Raw genomic sequence first — 21708 nt, 5'->3', positions numbered from 1 at the left:
CCACCTATCTTCTAACCAATAAAATGGGCCAAGGTAGTTCCTTTATTAGCCAATGACCTTCCTCCATCATTTCCCCTTTTTCTGTTTAAACAAAAAAAAAAGGCTTTAACATAGCAAAATTACATATAACAAAACAGTTATCAAGTAAAAGTTACAATAATCTTTATCATAACTAAGGAAAACTATAACTATAACTAACTATTCTTAACTCCATCAAAGACTCCAGAAAGATACAATACTACCTAAGCAAACAAGAAAAAAGCAACTTTTAAAACTCTAGAAATGACAGAGACATCTCGCTGCCTGGACAGTCACCCAAAGTTCCTCTGTACCGTTGGGGCATCCATCTTCAGCCTTCAGGCCCATGGTATCCAGCAGACATTTCCATAAAGCAGGAAAATTCAAAGTCAGTTCAGTCACTATCTGTTGTGTCCTGCAGAATGTCTCACAGACTCTTTCATGAATCAGGAACCCCAAAAGATCATCTCACCTTAGGCAAGTTCAGTAGTCCTCTCTCTGTGGGTTCTCTGTGTCCAGTTTATGCAATAGTCCAGGCAAGAGCAGTTTCTTGCCCAAATGGCTATCAAACTCCATAACGAGCCTCTTCGATGCCCATCTTCCTCTTGAAGTAGATTGGTGCTGCCAGGAGCAGAGTGTCTCATTGTCATGAAAAGTCCTAAGTTATTAAAACATTTAAAATGCCATATTCTATAATCTTTGAAAGATATGAAGAATGCCTATCTAAGATATATCTATGCGCATCTAGAAAATCTTAACTAACATGACTACAAACTTGACTATTATGATTATCTATTAACAAGCTATATATATATTACATTTTAAGTGAACTACACAATCACAATATCTTAATCAATAGCAGAAATATGCATATACATATAACAAAATTGACCTTAAAATCCATACCAATGCAAATTATTCATACCTATATCATTTCCCCCTTTAAATGTAAAAGAACATTTATAAACAATATTTGGGAACATGGGTGCAGTTTTTTCTCTCCAAACTGCTTCCTGCTGAATGGGGGTGTCGTTAATTAGGTCTTTCATGGTATAACCTGTGTTCTAGTTTCATCTCAGTTGGCAGTTGAGCAAAGCAATTTTCTGAAGATATTCACAGCAACCCTTCAGGAGGACATGGTCCATCATACCAAATCGGAATAGAAGAAATGAACAGGGTCTCATCCTCTGTGAAAACAAAATAAGAAACTCCTTTCCAAAGCATCATGTCCTTAGATCCAAATTTCAAAGTCAAGGCATCAAAATATCTATGTTGGATTAGTTCAGCAGCATTTATAAATAAATATCTTTTAGCATCTGTTGCTCCTTCCTCAGCATTTAAATAATTCAAAGAGAGCATAATAGCATACAGTATCAAAATTCTCTGTATTTTCCATCTTTGTGCAGCTTTGTTTTAACCTCTATTTTGTTTATTTTTACTTTTAACTCTTTGCTTTTTGAGACAGGTTCTTTGTATCTTTGACCTGAAGTAACTCTGTAGACAAGGCTGTCTTTGAACTCCCAGAGATCCGCCTGTCTCTGCCTCCCAGGCATTCGGGATTAAAGGTGTACACTACTACACCTTGAACTCACAGAGAACTGTTTGTCTCTGCCTTCTAGGCACTGGGATTAAAGGCGTGTGCTACCACATCTTGAAGTCACAGAGGTCAATCTCCCTCTGCCTCCCAAGTGTTGGGATTAAAGGTGTGTACTACCACACACAACAACTCTCTTCCTTTTTTTGTTTTTTACTTTAAGAACTTCAACTTTTAGTCTGCATATATTTTTAACACACTTTAAACCATTCAGAAATTTTCTCTGTCTTTGAATCTCTCTTTACTGTATATCTCTCTTTTTCTGACCACGAGTCTTTAATTTACCAAGCAATCTCAGTAGGACTAAAGGCGTGGCTTTGCCGGCTAGATGTAGCCCATTCCTTAGCTTTCCAGCCTCATGGCTGAGGTACTAGCTGTAGCCACGTTTACTGCCAGAACTCTATGGCATTTCAAGGTCCCTGCCAGCAAGCAAGCTTCAGCAAGCAAGCTTCAGCAGCCTGTACTTGCAAACTGCACGAACCGCCTGCATAATTGTCAGAGTTTGCCCTGGCATGACAGCCCAGAAAGCCGGCATTTTTAAACGGCGCAGCTTTTTTCCTGCTACGGCTGAAAACCGAAAAGCATGAGTTCAGCTTTTCGTCAACACCATCTAAGTGTTTCGTGGCAGGACCTCTTAATGAGCTGCAGGGTTTTGCAGCTAAAGCTGAGTCAGGAAGCCTCTCTTAGATGAGGCGCTTGCTTGCCTCTAGCAAGCAGAGTAGATCCGAGAAACTGTCACTATCAAGAAAACATGCTTTACTCTTTCCCAAGCTTTTCGGGCTTTCAGTGGATACAGTTGTCCGCACGTCTGGGCGCCAATCTGTAGTAATAAGAGCAGCGGGGCTGCGTCCCCAGCACCCCGGCTGACCACATGGCTAGCTTATGCCCCGAAATAACAACACACAAACTGTATTCATTTAAACACTGCTTGGCCCTTTAGCTCTAGCACTTACAGGCTAATTCTCACATCCTGATCAACCCATCTCTAATAATCTGTGAGAACCGGTCTTACCGGGAAGATTCTAGCCTAGTCCATCCTGGGTCGGAGCTTCATGGTGTGTGTCTGCCCAGGAGCGGGGCATGGCATCTCTCTCAGGCATCTGCTCCCGAGAGGAGAGCTGTGGAGTCTGAGCTCACTTCCTCTTCCTCCCAGCGTTCTGTTCTGTTTACTCCTCCCACCTATCTTCTAACCAATAAAATGGGCCAAGGCAGTTCCTTTATTAGCCAATGACCTTCCTCCATCAGGTCACTGTAGTGGTGGACGCACACTGTGGGGGCTTAGAGGAGGTCAGAAGCCACCACAACTCTGGTGAGCATCCAAAGAGCAAGAGAAAGGGAGAGGCTTTTCTCTCTGTGTCCACTTGGTCCTCCCTTCTGGATACTCCCAGCGGTATCTGTGACGTATGGGCTCTCCCTGAAGACCTGGCTGCTTCCTCCAGTGTTGATGGCATGACTTTATAGTTCCATCTCTGGATCACTGCAGACTCAGCTCTCAGGGCCGTATTTGAGCAGAGATCTATGGGCTGACCACGAGCTTCAGAGCATAGACAGCCACAGAATAGACAAGGATCATTCTAGAAGACACTAGAAGGCTCCATTGCCAGTGATCCCCAGGCAAACCGGGAAAGAGTTCCCTGGCCCTCCCTCTCCAGGCTACCGTTCCTTCTTTGGTTAAGAAATAATTCTTCCTATGGGAACAAAAGGCGACTCCCACGGGGAGCAAGGCAGGGCTGTCCTCCAGAGATGCCTTCGATGGGGGTTTTGCTGCTGCCTTTGACAGATCACCTCATTTCAGGCAAGGGAAAGGAAAACTTTTGGAGAGAGGCAGACACAGGAGGGCCCTGATGGCTGGATACAGTCATGCCTGTTCTCCCTCCATCTGGTTCTGAATTTTGTGTGACTTCTTTGCTGGTTATATGTCTGTGCACCACATGCAGCTTGGTTCCCACAGAGGTCAGAAGAGGGCATCAGATCCCCAGGAACTAGAGTTAGGGGTGGTGATGAAATACCACATGAATGCCGACTCCTCTGCCAAAGCAACAGGGCTCCTAACCACCAAGGCATCTTTCCAGACCCAAAATAATTTTTATAAAAAAAATGTAATCAATTTAATTTCAGAACAAAACATTCCTTAAGAAACAGTGCCGAGGCTGCTTTCTAGTCATCAGGGTGCTGGCTTGGCCTGGACTAGCGCACTCTGCATGTGCACGCGGGCTCTGTTACCAGGGTTACCTTAATGGGTCAAAGATACCTGTGACCTCTTGCAGATCGAAAGCAGCCCTGCGACTAAAGTTTGAAGTCTGCAAGGAGCTGAGAGGCCACATGGAGCTTCTGCCAGAAACAGGCTACATCCAGGCCCAGTCCTCCTATTCGGTACAGCTCAAGTTCCTACCTCGGTGAGAACTGGGAAAGGCCTGGAGCATGATGGGAGGGGGTGTGAACCATGGCTCCCTTGAGCTGATCACTCTGCTGGACACACACATCCAGGACGTGCCCCCGCCCCCCGCCAGGGTAAGGGCACCCCGACCCTCCGTGCTCAGACGCAGTGAGCACCCTGACCCTCCGTGTATGAGGCCGAGCACCCCGACCCTCAGTGCACAAGGCCGAGCACCCCCACCCTCCATGCTCAGACGCAGTGAGCACCCTGCCCTTGTGAGATCCTCATGTCTTCTGGTCACTCACTGAGGTTCTGTGTCAGGTTGTAGCTTGCACTTGAAGCTGGTTTGTTTACCTTTATCCCAAAGCTCTAAAGGGGTTTGTGTCAGAGAAGCTGGCCAGAGAGTGAGGTGGCTGTGGACCTGCCCCTAGGCCTCGGCACCCAGGGTCCTGCTTCCTGGTCTTCCTGCTGAGTCCCCATCATGACAAAGGGGAGCTCTTTTCTTTGTACTTTAAAAAAACATTTCTATAATGATAGTAATTCTTTTTATAACCAAAACAATAAGTTTTTTTTTGAGACAGAGTGATAACCATGCATCCTGGCCTGGCCTATTTTACGATCTTCTGGCCTATTCCAGGCGTATACCAGTCAAGCAAACAAAAGCAGACTTTTTTCTTTCTCGGTCCTGGCGATGGAACCCAGAGCCCTGTGCTCCACCACCGAGGCACAGAAAGCTCATGAGCCACCTGCTTTTAGATCGATTTTTAAAAAAGGATTTTTAGGATTCCTTCAAGTGATAGACTCCTTATCATTTTATTGATTTTTGTCTTTCAAACTTACTATTTTTTGCTAACATCATGGCTCAGCAGGTAAAGGCACTTCCACAAGGTAGGAGAGCACAACCCCCTGACCCTCAGGAATGAACAGTGCTGTTTGTATTCCTCAAACAAATACATTGGAAATTTTAGTGTAAAATTATGGTTGCATACATTTATGAGATAAATGTGTGTGTATCTTCACACACACATACATACACACACACACACACACACACAGAGAGAGAGAGAGAGAGAGAGAGAGAGAGAGAGAGAGAGAGAGAGAGAGAATATTACATAATTAAACCATGGTTCTTAGTTTTGGTTCTTAGTTTTTTGAGATAGGGTCTCACTATAGGGACCAAGCTGGTATCAAGGTCACAGAGAACCACCTGCCTCTGCCACTAAAGTGCTGTGATTAAAGGCACACAACACCACATTTGGCTAAGCCAAGCTCATTAACATTCTTTTTAATTTTTTATTCCAAATATACTTTTCTCTCATACAGTACATTCCAACCACACTTTTCCCCCCTCTCCTCCTTCTAGCTCCCTCCACTTCTCCTCTCCCCAGCCAGACAATTCAAAACAAAACACAATAAAGCAAGGCAAAAGCCCTCATATGGAGGCTGGACAAGACAACCTAGTGGGAGGAAGAGGGTCCCAGGAGCAGGCAAAAGAGTCAGAGATACACCCACTTCCACTGTTAGGAGTCCCACAGAAACACCAAGCTATCAGCCATAACATATCCACAGAGGACCTGGTACAGCCCCCCGTGAATCCCATGCTTGCCAGTCTCAGTCTCTGTGAACCCTTGTGAACTCTGTGTAGTTGATTCAGTGGGCCATTTAATTGCAGGACATTTACTTTTTAAAGTTAGTACACAAAGTAATGGGTTTCCTTGTGTCATGTTCATGTTTCATATGTCATTATACCATGGTCTTATTCATACTTGTCCTTCATGTTTATACATACATATGTCATTATACTGTGGTCTTATTTATACTTGCCCTTCAATTTTAGAACAGTTTTTTTTTTTTTACAAAATATAAAGAAGAAAAATATGTTCAAGTGAGTCCTGCCTCTTGCAGACACTCCCTCCCTGAGGATGCAGGGAAGTATTTTGACGAGAACAGTCGCGTTCTGGAGGCTCCAATGACTATCTGGGTGGCTGACCAGGTCTGTACGAGACACTTTCTGGGAATGTTAAGCTCTCCTAGGAGACGGGTGGCCTCCCCAGTGACAATACCTAAAGAGATATAACCGACTTCAGATCCCACCTTCACTTCCCAGCTGGTGACGTCCAGTGGTCACCTCATCCCTGCACAGTGTGAAAGAGCTCAGACACCTCACCCACATATGCACACGAGAAATATGCCTGAGGGGCTGGAGAGACGGCTCGGCGGTTAAGAGCACTGGCTGCTCCTCCAGAGGAACCCCCATGGAAGCTCACAACTGTAACTCCTGTTCCAGGGAACCCAACACTCTCATACAGATGTACATGTAGGTGAAACACCAATGTACATAAAATACAAATAAATAAATTATTAAAAAAGAAATATGCCTACACAGTTGAACATGGAGACACAGGTGAATGCACCACATACACACATAGATGTTCTGCCCTCATCATACATACATACATACATGTTCTGCCCTCATCAACATGGGTTCACATGTATGTGCTTACAAACAACGCGTCACACACAATGTGTCACATGCCACATTGCCACACCTGGCCGATCCTTTAGGCTGCCGCCTGTGCTCCTTCTCTAATCTTCACTGAGAAACCCATGTTGTGGAAATAGTATACTCTTGTCCACGAGGCAGCAGAACCACCCTTGTAATTTGCATAAAGCTTCCCGTGGCTGGGAATGTTCTTTGCCTTTTGCACCTTAGAACAAACCAGTGGGGTTCACTGTCCAAGCCGTCGTCACCACCTCAGACTTGGAAATCAGCCCCTTGGAGATAAACTTCGGCTACTGCACCATCTATGAGGCTATCAGGACAGAAATCAACCTCAGCAACCTCTCACTGCTGCCCCAGGAGTTTGGGTTCGTCGGACTTCCAAAGGTAGCTGCTGTGGTCATCCCTGGGGAGACAGGGCAGGAGAGCGGCTCTCCAGGCCCAGGCATCGCAACTCTGCTGCCCTATGTTCATCCCAGTTGACCCTCTCCTCCTCCTCGATGCCCCCTCCCTGGCTCTCCCCTGCCTGCCTTCTAAGACTTTCCTTAACCAAGCCCCACAGGAGAGTTCAATAGGATGCCCTAGGCCTCGCTGCCATCAGCCCTTCCTAGGCTGTCCCTATTCACCCCCACACACCTAGCTTACAGACCCTCACACGCACATGTATCTCTCAGACTCTCGTATGTGGGCTCCCAAACTTCCTATACAGGGTACACAGGTTCCTACCACCTGCTCTACAGAGCATGGCTTTCACTTTGACTCTGTTTCCACTTCCCAGTATGTGGACATCCAGCCCAATGATGGGTTTGGGACAATTTTGCCGCTGGAAACTTTGCAACTTGATGTAATCTTCCAGCCCATTAAGGCCAAGGAATACAGATTTGAGCTGATTTGCAAATCTGAAATAAACCGGTAAGTCTGCTAGACAGCAGAGACATGTGACCATAGTGTCCATCTGAACAGATCCCATCAGGCTGACCTCAGGGCTGGGGAGACAGCACTGGTGGCCAGTAGGAGCCCAGGACCCAGGAACAGATAGGTTTTAGGTCCACATGGCTTTTTACTTTGGACTAGTTTACCCTTGTATGTGAGGAGATTAAAAAAAAACTGAGCTGACGAACATGAGTATTGTGTACACGAGCATCTCTGTGCAGTCAGGACATTGTGAAAAGTATCATACGTAAAGCACATCAAGTATTCATACATTGGTCACCGTCAAGGCTTGACACTTGGCCTTCCCTCCTTCCTTGGGTTTCTCTTGGGAGGCCTAGGGTTATTCCAATGTGTTTGCCTTCACAAGTTGGTATCTCGGGCACAGCTCAGTTGGTAGAGTGCTTGCCTCATATGCTTGAAGCCCTGAATTTGATCCCTGGCACCACATGAACAGGTGAGGTATAAGTGCCTGTAATACCAGCACGTGGGCGCTAGAGGCCGGAGGGCAAGAGTGGGGTTACCTTTGGCCACATAAAGTGGTTGCGACCAGCTTGGGCTGCATAAAATCTGTCTCAGTAACCCAAAAACAAACAAAAACCTCCTTTTAAAATTTAAAGGGAGTTAGAAAGACGGCTCAGCAATTAAAGGCACTTACTGTTCTTGCAGAGGACATCAGTTCAGTTCCCAGCACCCGAGTGGTGGCTCACAACCACCTGAACCTCCAGTCCCAGGCAGTCATGCTTTCTCTGGCCTCCTTGGTCTCCTGCACACACACAGTACACATAAATTTATACAATTTAGTATGCGTGCATGCACACAAGTGCACACACACATACACACAAACACAAATTTTTAATCTAAAGATTTGAGCCAGGTACAATGGAGTGTGCCTTTAATCCCAGCCCTCAGCAGGCAGATCTCTGTGAGTTCGCAGCCACCCTGGTCTATAATAGTGAATTCCTGGCCAGCCAAGGCTACGAGGTGAGACCCTGTTTCAAAAACAAAACAAAAAAGGTTTGAGAGCTGTGGGGATGGCTCGGGGATAAAGTGCTTGCCGTGGAAGTGTGAGGGCCTGAGTGTGAACCCCTAGAACCCACACAAAGCACAGTAATGTGTCAAACTGGAAGGGAGAGACAGTAAAATCCTTGGAAAACTCAAGGGCAAGCTAACCTGCCACATAGCAGTGAGCAAGAGCCACAGAAAGAGAGAGAGCTTTGGGCTGGTAAAACGGACCGGTGGGTGAAGGCACTTGTCACCAAGCCTGGCAGCCTGGCAGGAGAGAACTGGCATTCACAGTTTGTTCTCAGACCTCCACACACATGCATACCACACATACACAAACATGCTAAATAAATATGAAGAAATTTTTAAATAAAAAGAAAGACCTTATCTCTAAACAAGATAGAAGGTAAGAAACAACTTCAAAGTTAGCCTCTGACCTTTACCCTTGCACTGTAGCTCATGCAAGCACACACTTATACAGTGCATACACATATATCATATACACACATATATACATGTATCATACACACACAAACTTAAGAAAAAATATTTAGAATTTTTAACTCAGTAGCACAAGCCTGTAATCCCAGCATTCAGGAAGCAAGTTTGAAGCCATCCTGAGCTATATACCGAGCTATAGGCCAACCTAGACTACATAAAAAAATAAAAGGTTCCAGTAATTTTTTTATTTTATATTTAGTAATTATCATACTTTATACATTTATTTATTCAATTAAATATTAATAATGATCTCTCTACCTCAAAAGATGTTAACTTACATATCTGAATATTTGAACATCTGAACATATTTTGTATACGTGTGGGTAGGTTTTTGTGGGCATGCACGTGTGTGTGTGCCTGTGGAAGTCAGAGATCTTTGGGTATTGTTCCTCAGGCACCTTCCACTCTCTCTTTGTGACAAGGTCTCTTGCTCACTTGGAACTTCACCAAGTAGACCAGGCTAGCTAGCTAGCAAACTTAAAACCTTTAAAGCCAGGCAGTGGTGGTGTACTTGGCAGGCAGATCTGTGGGCTCAGGGACAACCTGATCTACATGGTGAGTTCCAGGATAGCCAGGCCTACATAGGGAAACCCTGTCTCAATAAACAAACAAGCAAATAAATGAATGAACAAATGTAGGCAGATGTTTCTTTCCTACCCACCAGTTTCCAAATAAACACATTGAGGCTTAATATTATTATTAATTATAAATGCCCGACCAATAACTCAGGCTTATTACTAAACTAGCTCTTACCACTTAAATTAACCCATTTCTATTAATCTGTGTATTGCCATGTGGCTCATGGCTTTACCTGTCCTGCAGCATGTCTTGCTCCCTCTGCGTCTCCTGGCGACTCCACTGACTCTGCCCTTTTTCATCCCAGCATCCTTAGTTTGGTTGTCCAGCCTATACTTCCTGCCTGGCTACTGGCCAGTCAGCTTTTTATTAAACCAACTCTAGTGACAAATCTTTTATTTTATTAATATTTACTGAGCTCTACATTTTTCTCTGCTTCCCTCACTGACTCTCCTCTTCCCCTCTTCAACCCTCCCCGCAAAGTCCCCATGCTCCTAATTTACTCAGGAGATCTTGTCTTTTTCTACTTCCCATGTAGATTAGATCTATGTGAGTCTCTCTTGGTGTCCGCATTGTTATCTAGGTTCTCTGGTGTAGTAATAAGAGTGGCGGGGCTGCATCCCCAGCACTCTGGCTGCCCACATGGCTAGCTTATGCTCCGAAATAACAACATACAAACTGTATTCATTTAAACACTGCTTGGCCCTTCAGCTCTAGCCCTTACAGGCTAATTCTGATATCCCAATCAACCCATCTCTAATAATCTGTGAGCACCAGTCTTACCGGGAAAGATTCAGCATGTCTAACCTGGCGGCTTGCTTCATAGCGTGCATCTGCCCGGGAGAGCGGAGCATGGCATCTCTCTGAGGCGTCTGCTCCCAAGAGGAGAGCTGTGGAGTCTGAGCTCACTTCCTCTTCCTCCCAGCGTTCTGTTCTGTTTACTCCTCCCACCTATCTTCTAACCAATGAGAGCTAAGCAGTTTCTTTTTATTTAACCAATGACCTTCCTCCATTACTCTGGGATTATGGTTTGTAGTCTGGCTTTCTTTGCTTTAGGTTTAAAAAACACCTGTGAGTGAGTACATGTGATAGTTGTCTTTCTGTGTCTGGGTTATCTAACTCAAAATAATGTTTTCTAGCTCCGTCCATTTTCCTGCAAAATTTAAGATGTCGTTATTTTTTTCTGCTGTGTAGTACTCCATTGTGTAAATGTACCACATTTTCCTTATCCATTCTTCGGTCAAGGAGCATTTAGGTTGTTTCCAGGTTCTGGCTATGACAAACAAAACTGCTATGAACATAGTTGAGCCAAGGTCCTTGTGGCACAATTGAGTTTCCTTTGGATATGTACCCAAAAGTGGTATTACTGGGTCTTGAGGAAGGTTGTTTCATAATTTTCTGCGAAATCACCACGCTGACATCCAAAGGGGCTGTACCAGCTTGCATTCCCACCAGCAATGCAGGAGTGTTCCCTTTTCCCCACATCCTCTCCAGCATAAGTTGTCATCAGTGTTTTTGATCTTGGCCATTCTTACAGGTGTAAGATGGAATCTCAGAGTTATTTTGATTTGCATTTCTCTGATGACTGAGGATGTTGAACATTTCCTTAAGTGTCTTTCAGCCATTTTAGATTCCTCTGTTGAGAGTTCTCTGTTTAGGTCTGTACTTCATTTTTTTTATTGGATTATGTGTTCTTTTGGTGTCCAATTTCTTGAGTTCTTTGCATATTTTGGAGACAAGACCTCTGTCTAATGTGGGATTAGTGAAGATCTTTTCCCATTCTGTAGGCTGTCATTTTGTCTTGTTGACCGTGTCCTTTGCTTTTCAGTTTCAGGAGGTCCCATTTATTAATTGTTTTTCTCAGTGTCTGTGCTGCTGGGGTTCTATTTAGGAAGTGGTTTCCTGTGCCAATGAGTTCAAGTGTATTTCCCACTTTCTCTTCTATAAGGTTCAGTGTGGTTGGCTTTATGTTGAGGTCTTTGATCCATGTGGACTTGAGTGATAGATGTGGGTCTATTTTCATTCTTCTACATGTTGATATTCAGTTATGCCAGCACCACTTGTTAAATATGCTTTCTTTTTTCCATTTGATATTTTTTGCTTCTTTGTCAAAAAAACAGGTGTTCAAAGATGTGTGGATTGATATCTGGGTCTTGTATTTGGTTCCATTGGTCCTCTTATCTGTTCTTATGCCAGTACCAGGCTGTTTTCAGTACTGTAGCTTTGTAGTAGAGTTTGAAGTCAGGGATTGTGATGCCTTCAGAAGTTCTTTTATTGTACCGGATTGTTTTGGCTATCCTGGGTATTTTGCTTTTCCATATGAAGTTGAGTATTGTTCTTTCAAGGTCTATGAAGAATTTGCTGGGATTTTGCTGGGCATTGCATTGAATCTGTATATTGCTTTTGGTGACAAGTCTTTACAGCAACAAAAGGATCATTCCACAGCAAACAAACCTTTAAAACAATGCGTGTATGAGCACAGGGTGAAACTGAACAGCTGAGTTCCTTCTTCACCAGCACGAGGACTTAGATTTAACCCTCAGTACAGAAAACAAATGATGAAAGCTGATGAGGAGCCGGGCGGTGGTGGCGCACGCCTTTAATCCCAGCGCTCAGGAGGCAGAGGCAAGCGGATCTCTGGGAGTTCGAGACCAGCCTGGCCTACAAGAGCTAGTTCCAGGACAGGCTCCAAAGCAACAGAGAAACCCTGCCTTGAAAAAAAGAAAAGTTGATGAGGAAAAGTCTAGTGAACATAGGAGTTCAAAGAAAATATAGAATGTAAAACTTCCAGTGGTTAAGATAACCAAAAATAACCAACTACATGGGGCTAGAATTATAGCTCAATTGGTAGAGAGTTTGCCTGGCATGCACAAAACCCTAAGTTCAATATCATCACCCCATAAATAAGACAAGATGAAACACACCTGTTATTCCAGCACTCGGGAGGTAGAGAAAGGACAAATATAACTGTCAAGAAATATTCAATGTAAAAAGCCAGAAATCGGGGGCTGGAGAGATGGCTCAGTGGTTAAGAGTACTGGCTGTACTCCTAGAGGACCTGAGTTCAATTCCTAGCACCCATGTGGCAGCTCACAACTGTCTGTAACTCCAAGATCTGACACCCTGACACAGACATACACGTGCACCAATGCACACACACTAAAAATTTAAAAAAAAATGAAAAGTCAGAAATAAACTCCTTTGACTACATTTTTCTTTTCTTAAAATTTTAATTTTAGCCAAGCAGTGGTGGTGCACGCCTTTAATCCCAGCACTTGGGAAGCAGAGGCAGAAGCAAGTGGCTCTCTGGGTTCAGGTCTACACAGCAAGTTCCAGGATAACCAGGGCTGTTACACAGAGAAACCCTGTCTCAAAAAACAAAAACAAAACAAAAATTTATTTACATGCATGTGGGTTGCTTGCTTGTCTGGATGTGCACTGTATGCACACAGGAACTCCAGAGATCGGAAGAGAACTTTGCTCCCCTTGAACTGGAGTTTCAGGTGGTTGAAGCCCCCATGTGGGTACTGAGAAATGGACCTGGATCATCAGCAAGAACAGCCAGTGCTCTTAGCCTCTGTGCTAGTGGTTCTCAGTTTGTGGGTCAAGACTCCTTTGGGGGGGGTCACATATCAAATATTTACATGATGACTCATAACCATAGGAAAGCTACAATTATGAAGTAGCAAAAAAATAATTTCATGGTTGGGGCTCACCACAACATGAGAAACTGTATTAAAGGGTTGCAGCATTAGGAAGATTGAGAACCTCTGCTCTGAGCCATCTCTTAGCCCTGCAACCCTTATTTTTAAAGAAATTTACATGTTTTTATTTTGTTTATATACTTTTCTTATACATTTTCCCCACACTGGTTAATTAAGTTGTAAACATCCGTGATGACCGTAGGACTAAGTCTTGGGCACCTGGGGTATCACCAGCTGACAGGCCTGTCCGTCACAGTTGGCATGTGGGGAGTTATGTGTCTCCTCCACCCACGGTTGCCACAGCACAAAATGAGCACCACCCACATTGGTTGCTTTCAGGTGCTTCAAGGTGTCTTGCCAAGCAGTGGGTGTCCACCCACCCCTGGAGCTGTCCCACTACCAGATCAAGTTTTCAGCCACGGCCCTGTGTGGCACCACTGTGTCTAGACTGTACGTCATCAATTCTCACCTGAGCATGAACAAACTGACCCACTCCTTGCCTCGAATTGGGTCTGAGGAAGCCACCCCAGTGGGACCCACATCCTTTGAGTTCTTGCTGCCCCCTAATTCACCCATCACCATCTCCCCATCCGTGGGGACTGTGTTGCCAGGAAAGGTGAGCATGGGCCCCACTGACAGGCTAGGAGGCAGGTGCCCGGTTTGGCACACTTTAACCACAGGTACTGGCGCACAGCAAGGCCAAGGGTGTGAGCTGGAGACACGGTGACCCACCTGTCCACAAGGCAGCTGCCCAGCACGTGCCTGCCTAGGGATGGAAGGAAGGTGTGTAGACTAGCAGAAGAGCCAAGTGTTGGCTCGCAGCAGACGGAGCTAAAGAAGGCCACGCAACACCTGCCTCAAGGAGAACAGCTGTGCAGCCCACTTCCACCAGTGTCTGTGTGGTTACCAGCAAGATTCAATGGATATAGTTATTTAAAACATGTCCTGTAAAACTTCTGAATTAGAAATTCTGAGTTACCTCGGTATTGGTTCCCATCTCCCACTGAATTATGGAAGTGTCTAGCTCTATTTTCCTTCTTCTTCCTCTACCTTTGCTCCATCTTCTCCCTTCTCACTCTCCCATTCACTCCTTTCCTCCTCTGTCTTTTCTTCTTCTCCCTCTTACCTGACATTTCACACCCTACACACACCCACTCCACCTCCTGAGCATCAAGGAGATGTGGTCAGCAAGTCACCGTGGAATCTTTCTAGAGACATGTCCCATAGGGACTTGCTGCAGACAGAGAAGGGCTCCTTTGTTGCTAGGTTCCTTTCTTCTCTAGTCTGCTGAGGTTCTGACCCATTTAGGACCCTGCTCTCAGCACCCCCAGTTAACAGACCCCCAACATACATAGCCTGAAGTTCACCCCCAGCTTCCTAGGGTAGCGATCAGGGAGAACCTTCCTGGAAGGGAATATCTAGATTAAATTTTTTTTAAAAAAAGTGACCTTAAGAGAAATGCAGTAAAGCTTGGTGGCACATGAGAAATAAAGGCAGGTGGATCTCTGTGAGTGTGAGGCTAACCTGGTCTACAGAGGGGGCTACACAGAGAGACTCTGTCTTGGATAAACCAGAGAGGGAATGAGGGAGGAAGGGAGGGAGGGAGGGAGGGAGGGAAGGAGGGAGGGAAGGAGGGAAGGAAGGGGGGAGGGAGGGAAGGAGGGAGGGAGGGTACAGAACACTGTGGGAGGAGGGAGGTGCCGCAGCAGGGCCACCTCTGCCCTCTGAACTTCTGCAGAAGGGTAGGCAGTTTTGGTGTCTCTCTGCAGAAGTGTTTGGTCCAAGTGGTCTTCCAGCCTGTGCTGCCGCATGAGGTAATCCTGAAGGAAGCCATGCAGATCCTGAACAAGGAAAAGGAGAACAAACCGGTGAGTGAAGTATTTTAGAGGAGGTGTATAGCAGCCAGAAGGGAGAGGCACGGGGAGAGCAGAGCCACGCCGGCACAGGGAGAGCAGAGCCAAGCCGGCACAGGGAGAGCAGAGCCACGCCGGCACAGGGAGAGCAGAGCCACGCCGGCACAGGGAGAGCAGAGCCAAGCCGGCACAGGGGAGCAGAGCCACGCCGGCACGGGGAGAGCAGAGCCAAGCCGGCACGGGGAGAGCAGAGCCAAGCCGGCACGGGGAGAGCAGAGCCACGCCGGCACGGGGAGAGCAGAGCCACGCCGGCACGGGGAGAGCAGAGCCAAGCCGGCACGGGGAGAGCAGAGCCAAGCCGGCACGGGGAGAGCAGAGCCAAGCCGGCACAGGGGAGCAGAGCCACGCCGGCACGGGGAGAGCAGAGCCAAGCCGGCACAGGGAGAGCAGAGCCACGCCGGCACAGGGAAAGGGGATGCAGTTGTGTGGGTCTCTGACTTCTGGGACTGCAACCTGTCCTGCGTGTCCCAGAAGTACAGGGCAGACTTTCCTGGCACTGTGCTCTGAGCTGCTCCAGGAGGAGTAGAAGATTGTCTTGCAAACCTATCCCTCTCATGAAAGCACCACAGTCAGAGGGAGGTGAGGGTGTCCCCAAGGGTGGCTGGAATTTTAACCAAAGCAGGACTGGGATAAAAACCCAGAATAGCCTCTCATGAAGGATAACCCAGAAAGCATCTTGGGAAGGCAGCCTTGAAACAGTAGGCAAGCCTCACCCAACAGTATGCACAGCCTTACATGCTGCCCCAGTCTAGGGAGTTGTGAGGCCACTGGCTACAGCTTGTCCTTCTGCCATGCCGTGGCCTCGTGCCTTTATACCACATACATGAGCGAAGAGCCCTGACCTTCTGCCTTCTGATGAGGCAGTGAGGAACCAGAAGGGCATGGACTGGAGGAGACTGAGGACCCCAGTGTGGCAGACTTCTCACTTCCCTGTGGCTTGTTCTCTCTAACGTCAGACCTTTCAGGCTATGAACTTGTTCTTGGAGTCTCTTGCTTGGGCTTCCCAGATGCCCTGGATGCTTGCCTGTCTCCACTGCTTCCTTTTTTCCCCTGATGTGCCTGCCGTCAGACTCCCCTAGAGAGCCAGTTGATCTGAGGGCACCATTCACTCCACACTTGAACTGGTAGCTCCTGTCACTCAGCAAGCAGTCAGACCAAGCCTCCTAGGCTAGGCCTCAGAAGGGCCTGGGGCAGGGGAGCAGTGTAACACTTGCTGAGCAGAGGACTGAGCCCCTATGGTAGCCCCACAGCATCTGTTCCTACTTACAGTTCCAAAAAGAAACAGTCCAAAGGAAGGAAACGTGGAAACCGTCCATGCCTGTGGTTCGGGTTCACAACCGGGACCAACCAACCCGGGCCTCCACACCCCACACTCCAGAGCTGCATGGGCAGGAGCTCAGTGTCAGGTAGGCTGGAGGGATCCTCCCAGTCTGTGTTTGACCTGCCCTGCCCTGATCTGTGCAGTTCAGCAGAGGGTTCTCCCCATGCAATGCCTGGAGCACAGCTTACTGGCTTGCGTGGCTGCAGGTCCAGACTGGCTGGCTTCCAAAATAGCTGGGCCCAGGGCTCTTCTTCCGAGGCATCTATTCTTTGACTATTTCCGTGGGCCTGATAGCCCTCTGAACAGACTGTGCCATGGTCTGACTCCCCAGTCTCCCCAATAAATAACTGAGCCCAAGAAAGCTCTGATGGGTTGGGCACTTGCCAGCCCAGGACTTGTCCCTGTAGACCCAGGGACAAGTGGAAGTGATGGAGACATTTACTCCCTCTTTCTGGGTGACCAGGGCCTGCAGTGGAGAAGAGGTCCCTACAGGAGCCAAAGAAGGGTGGAAGAGTTAGTCTATCAAACAAAACTGGTGTGGCCACCGCCTGGGACCCATGGTAGCCCTGAGCTCTGCCTCTTAATGCTTTCACCCCAGAGAGTCCACCTGCGCCCAGAGCCCTAGAGAGCAGGCATGAGCATCACAGATGAGGAAGGTCTGGTCCCACTCAGAGCCTAAGAGGTCATGAGGTACATGCATGAATGTACGTTGTTGGTTTCATTCCAGCTCCAATGAATACCAAGCTGCACAAGCCAACTTGGCCAGATCCTTCCAGGGGCAGTTTGACAGGATTGTGGTCCCCTGTGTTGTTGCCAGTGGTGACATCAAAGACAGGAAGGAATTGGAACCTCTGAGCTTCAGGTGTGGGGTTCTTGTGACAGGATGGGGTGTGATCCTTGTCCCTCCTCTACTGCTGGTCAGATCTGAGGCCTGGGAGACAGGGTCACCCTAATCTGCCCTTGTTTGTCCTTGTCCTGCCTCTAGCCCCCATAATACTCTATATCTGGAACTATGGTGTCCATCAGTGGCTCCGTCCATTGTGCTTACATCCAACAAAGGCAATAGTGTCCTTAACTTTGGTGATATTGCTGTAGGTAAGTCCTAATTCTACACTGACAGCCCTTGCTCCTGAGAATGTATCTACTACTCTCACCAGCTGCTCCCTGACCTTGCTGTAGAAACAGGTGCTCCTTAGGGGTCTAGGATCTGTAACCTGACTCTGCCACATTCCAGGGCATCGAAGTATAAAGAAGATCACCCTCCAAAACATTTCCCCTGAGGACCTTGCTGTATCCTTATCCATGCTCAGTGAGTCAGCTTCCAGGGTTGGACATGGGAGTGAGGTGCGTGGCAGAGCCTGCAAAAATATTGCATTCCTCCTTGATACTCAGTCCTTAGTTGGAGTTCTCAGTGCTGAGCCCCAGTGGCCCCTTTGTTCTGATAAACCCCTGCAAGAAGCTGTGTTCTGGCGAGTCACAAACCCTGGCACTGTCCTTCTCTCCCCATGAGAGCACACTGGTGAGTGCAGCCCCCAGGCAGTACTGGTGCACCAGACCCCCACACTGCAGGACCGTGGTGCGGCCACAGGCAGATACCACTGTGTTCTCAGGCCCAGGTGACCAGCGAGAGCCTGAAAGCAGCCTGTCTTTCTGAGCCAGCTCTTGTCAACAAGTCTGTGGAGCCAAAGATCCCCAAGCCATCTCAGGGGCACAATGCTTTCAGCCAGCTACTCACGGCAGAGTTCTATGTCTGCTCTTTGCTAAAGCACGTGATCTCCTTAGGTTCAAGAAATCCTGGACATTATCACCAAGAGAGGCACCCTCAGCCTCACCCTGACCGGCACAGGTGTGGCATCCATGATCACATGCTCCATTGAAGGCAACATCCTCAACATGGGCTATGTGCTTGCCAGAGAATCTGTCTCAACAACTTTTAAGGTAAATTAAGCCCTTCCTTGTCCCAGCCCCCTGAAAAAGGATTTCTTGGAGCCAGTGAACTCTACATTTGAAAGTACCCAGCTGGTTGGGAAACACCTGAAGGCATAGATTGCCTCTCCCGAATTCTCTGTTCCCAACAGGATGTCATTTCTGATGTCTTCCTAGCAGGGACCTGAGCCTTTACTTGTGGGAAAGCCGGGAGCACCCTCCCTTGGCCTGAAGGATATTTCCTGTAATATCCTGAAGGATATTTCTGCAGCAAGCCTTCTGCTTTGCTTCTCATTTGCTTCTCTTTGGAACTCTGCCTAGGTGCCCCCACCCTGTGGATAGACCTCTGTGGAGACCCATGCTGAGAGCTGGGCGCCCTCATCTCCCCATGAGCATGGTCTTGTTTCACCCTGAGGGCTACCCTGGGTTTGGACTCAAGCAACCTACTTGCCCATCTGCACTGGTGGGGTCCTAAAGTGGAGTGCCAGACAGGGTGCTCTCCAAAGAGAGGGTTGAGGGAGGGGAAGAGACTAGATGAGGATATAGTTCAGCTAAGAGGAGCTCTGAAGATCAGCTGACAGGCACAGAGTTGGCCACACAGTTGGGTAGGGAAGCAGGCTGCCAGCCAGCCTCAGAAAAGGCCAGTGTGAACTGAGTGACTGAATCCCAAACACGGTCACTGTGGTTACTGTTGGCGATGCCACCAGAAAGGGCTTGGAGCATAATGTCACCTGGGCCCATCTGATGTGATCCAGCAGCAGGCAATCTCATTAGGAACGCTGGCGTAGGCAGCTTAGGGTTTGTTAGGGTTTGTTAGTTAGGGATGCTGGCGTAGGACAGCTTAGGATTTGTTAGGGTTTGTTAGTTAGGGACGCTGGCGTGGGCAGCTTAGGGTTTGTTAGTTAGGGACGCTGGCGTAGGCAGCTGAGGGTTCTTCAGCTGTGTGAATTCTTGCTCTTGCAGCTACAGAATGAATCCTCACTTCTTATTAAGTTCTGGATGCAGCTGGAGAGCCTCTCTAGAAAAAGGGATGAGACCCGGCAGCAGCTACCCAAGTTCCTTACCTCCCGTGAGCAGAGGACTGAGATTGTTGGTGAGTTAACTAACACACTGTCAGGAGTCACAGGGCACAGAACCATGAGGAGATCTGCGCTGGGAAATGAGGGTTCTATGTGGCGTGGAGTTGGGCAAGACAAATCATGAAGACACCGGGCAAGAAGGAACGCAGGGGGGTGTGAGGTCAGTGGAGCAGTCCTGGCAGTGCTTATCATAAACCCGTCCTACCCACAGGCACACAGAACCACAACGGGCAGAGCGTATTCAGTGTTGCTCCAGTTGAGGGACTCATGCACCCTGGGAAGGCTCAAGAATTCACTGTAACCTTCAGTCCGGACCATGAAAGCCTCTACTTCTCTGACCTGCTCCAAGTGGTGCTCTTTGAAAAGGTGGAGCTCATAGCAGGGCCCCCACAGATCCCTTCCCGTTCTGGGAGGGACTCCTGTGTGTCCCTCAGCTGCCCCTGATGGGAGGTGTTTATTATCTGGCACCCCGTGTTGGAGGATGTCAGGCAGGGATCAGCATCCCCTCAACTCGCCTCAGTTCCCAATCCTCAAGCCGCAGGGCAGTCTGCTATGCTTCTTGTCCCCAGAAAGTCTCCCATCAGATCCTCCTGAAGGGTGCTGCCCGTGAGCACATGATGTTTGTGGAGGGAGGAGACCCACTGGATGTGCCTGTGGAGTCGCTGACAGTGATCCCTGCCTTGGACACAGAACATAGAGAGGGTAAGCCCCCACCATGTGATTTCTGGCTCAGGGAAAGGGGAGGCAGGGATAACTTCGGGGAGCAGTGAGCGGGGCCCTCCAGCACCCCAAGCCCAGTAGGCATGCATACTGAGGCCCATTGGAAGAGCAGATTTGCAGCCCATCAGCCCCAGAGCCAGGCAGAATGATCTCTACGGAGCAGATTGCTCTGAGAGGTTCCAGCCTCACTCCCCAGCTCTGTGTGCTGCCTGACCCTGACAGCTCCCCTCACTGCCTGACCCTAGTCAGCTCCCTCACTGCCTGGCCACATCTTCCCTCTTAACCACTTCTCAGCTAGATCTCCCTCTCCAGAAGCTGAGGAGATAAAGCCCATTCTGGTGACCTTGAACTATGTCCAGTTTGACACAGACACGCCAATCCCACCTGCCACCCGAGAGCTGCAAGTGGGCTGTATCCGGACTACCCAGCCGTCACCAAGGAAGGTGCTTACAACCCTAGCTTCGTTCAACCCCAGAAGCCTCCTTGGCCTCCCTGCCCTCCCGCAGGATGTTTGCAGCAGATGTGGGGTGGCGGCCCTGGTCAGAGCTGAGGGGTAGGTAAAGTTGGGCACCCTCATCTCTCTGGTCCCTGACCCTCTAACTTGCAGTGGTCTCAATGCCTCGCAGACTGTGGAGTTCAGCCTGGATGGTGTCGCATGGCTGCAACACAAGGGCTTCTCCATCGAGCCGTCCAGGGCTTCTGTGGAGCGCGGTCAGACCAAGACCATCAGCATCTCTTGGGTACCACCTGCTGACTTTGATGTAGGTCCTGGGACCCAGGCTGGGCAGGGAGGGTTGGTGAAGTAGGCAGGGCACTAGAAAGAACAGATCTGTCTGGAAAGCCTACTGAGGAGCATCTCCTTCCAGCCGGACCATCCACTCATGGTGTCAACCCTGCTGCAGCTCCGGGGAGACGGAAAGGAAACCTACAAAGTCATCTTTGTAGCCCAGGTGGTGGCTGGGATCTGAGGTCACAGGAACCCACAGAGCCTCTTGGACCCTCCCACCCACCCTTGAACTCCTTCCCAGCCTTGTGGGCCAGGTCAACCCATTCCCCTAGGCCTGGACAAAGCTCCCCTGCCCTATAGACATGGCTACTTCCTGCTGCCCTGAGAACAACAAGACTCCACCACCATACACACAAGCCAAGAAATACTAATCCATCCTCACACAGCCTGTTCCTAGATGCCCCACCCCCACCCCCAGATCCCAAGCCCGCCAGCACCTCCTCAGGCTTTAGAGATCCCAGGAGATAGCACAGGCCTGTCAATAAACTCTAAGAACCAACAGAGGTGTGCAGTGGTGGGGGTGGGGTGGGGGGCTGGCTAAGCATAAAGTAGGGTGGGAGAAGAGCCTGGAGGAAGCCTGACCCACTCTCCCCGCTCACAGACGCCCAACCCATAAAACAGTGTTCTGCCTAGTGAGAACCTTCTAGAGGGTGCAGTCTTGCCAGATAGCTAGAGGGAGTTCACCCTGACTCAGTCACCGGAAGATCCCTCCAGATCATGCAGTTCAGGTGCTGGGGGTGCAGAGCCAGGGTTGAGC

General features: G+C 48.3%; 1 protein-coding gene across 1 annotated transcript in view; it reads left to right on the top strand.

The window, feature by feature from the left end:
• Positions 1-21386, top strand: part of LOC121448541 (cilia- and flagella-associated protein 74-like) — a 57333-nt gene extending 35947 nt beyond the window's left edge. Inside the window, exons 22-39 of the mRNA XM_041652630.1 lie at positions 3880-4008; positions 5895-5982; positions 6703-6876; positions 7268-7401; positions 13545-13821; positions 14975-15073; positions 16388-16524; positions 17167-17301; positions 17425-17534; positions 17674-17729; positions 17839-17958; positions 18222-18377; positions 19329-19458; positions 19656-19810; positions 20014-20146; positions 20477-20607; positions 20791-20925; positions 21031-21386. Of these exons, the coding sequence (XP_041508564.1) occupies positions 3880-4008; positions 5895-5982; positions 6703-6876; positions 7268-7401; positions 13545-13821; positions 14975-15073; positions 16388-16524; positions 17167-17301; positions 17425-17534; positions 17674-17729; positions 17839-17958; positions 18222-18377; positions 19329-19458; positions 19656-19810; positions 20014-20146; positions 20477-20607; positions 20791-20925; positions 21031-21132 (2401 nt within the window). The 3' untranslated portion in view covers positions 21133-21386. The remainder of the gene's footprint in view (positions 1-3879; positions 4009-5894; positions 5983-6702; positions 6877-7267; positions 7402-13544; positions 13822-14974; positions 15074-16387; positions 16525-17166; positions 17302-17424; positions 17535-17673; positions 17730-17838; positions 17959-18221; positions 18378-19328; positions 19459-19655; positions 19811-20013; positions 20147-20476; positions 20608-20790; positions 20926-21030) is intronic.
• The last annotated feature ends 322 nt before the right edge of the window (positions 21387-21708 follow it).

The sequence above is a fragment of the Microtus oregoni genome, unplaced genomic scaffold (assembly GCF_018167655.1).
Source record: "Microtus oregoni isolate MIOR12 unplaced genomic scaffold, Mior012 000005F_ref0000423, whole genome shotgun sequence".
In the NCBI taxonomy this organism is placed as follows: Eukaryota; Metazoa; Chordata; class Mammalia; order Rodentia; family Cricetidae; genus Microtus; species Microtus oregoni.
This window is presented reverse-complemented; position numbering and strand designations above follow the sequence as displayed.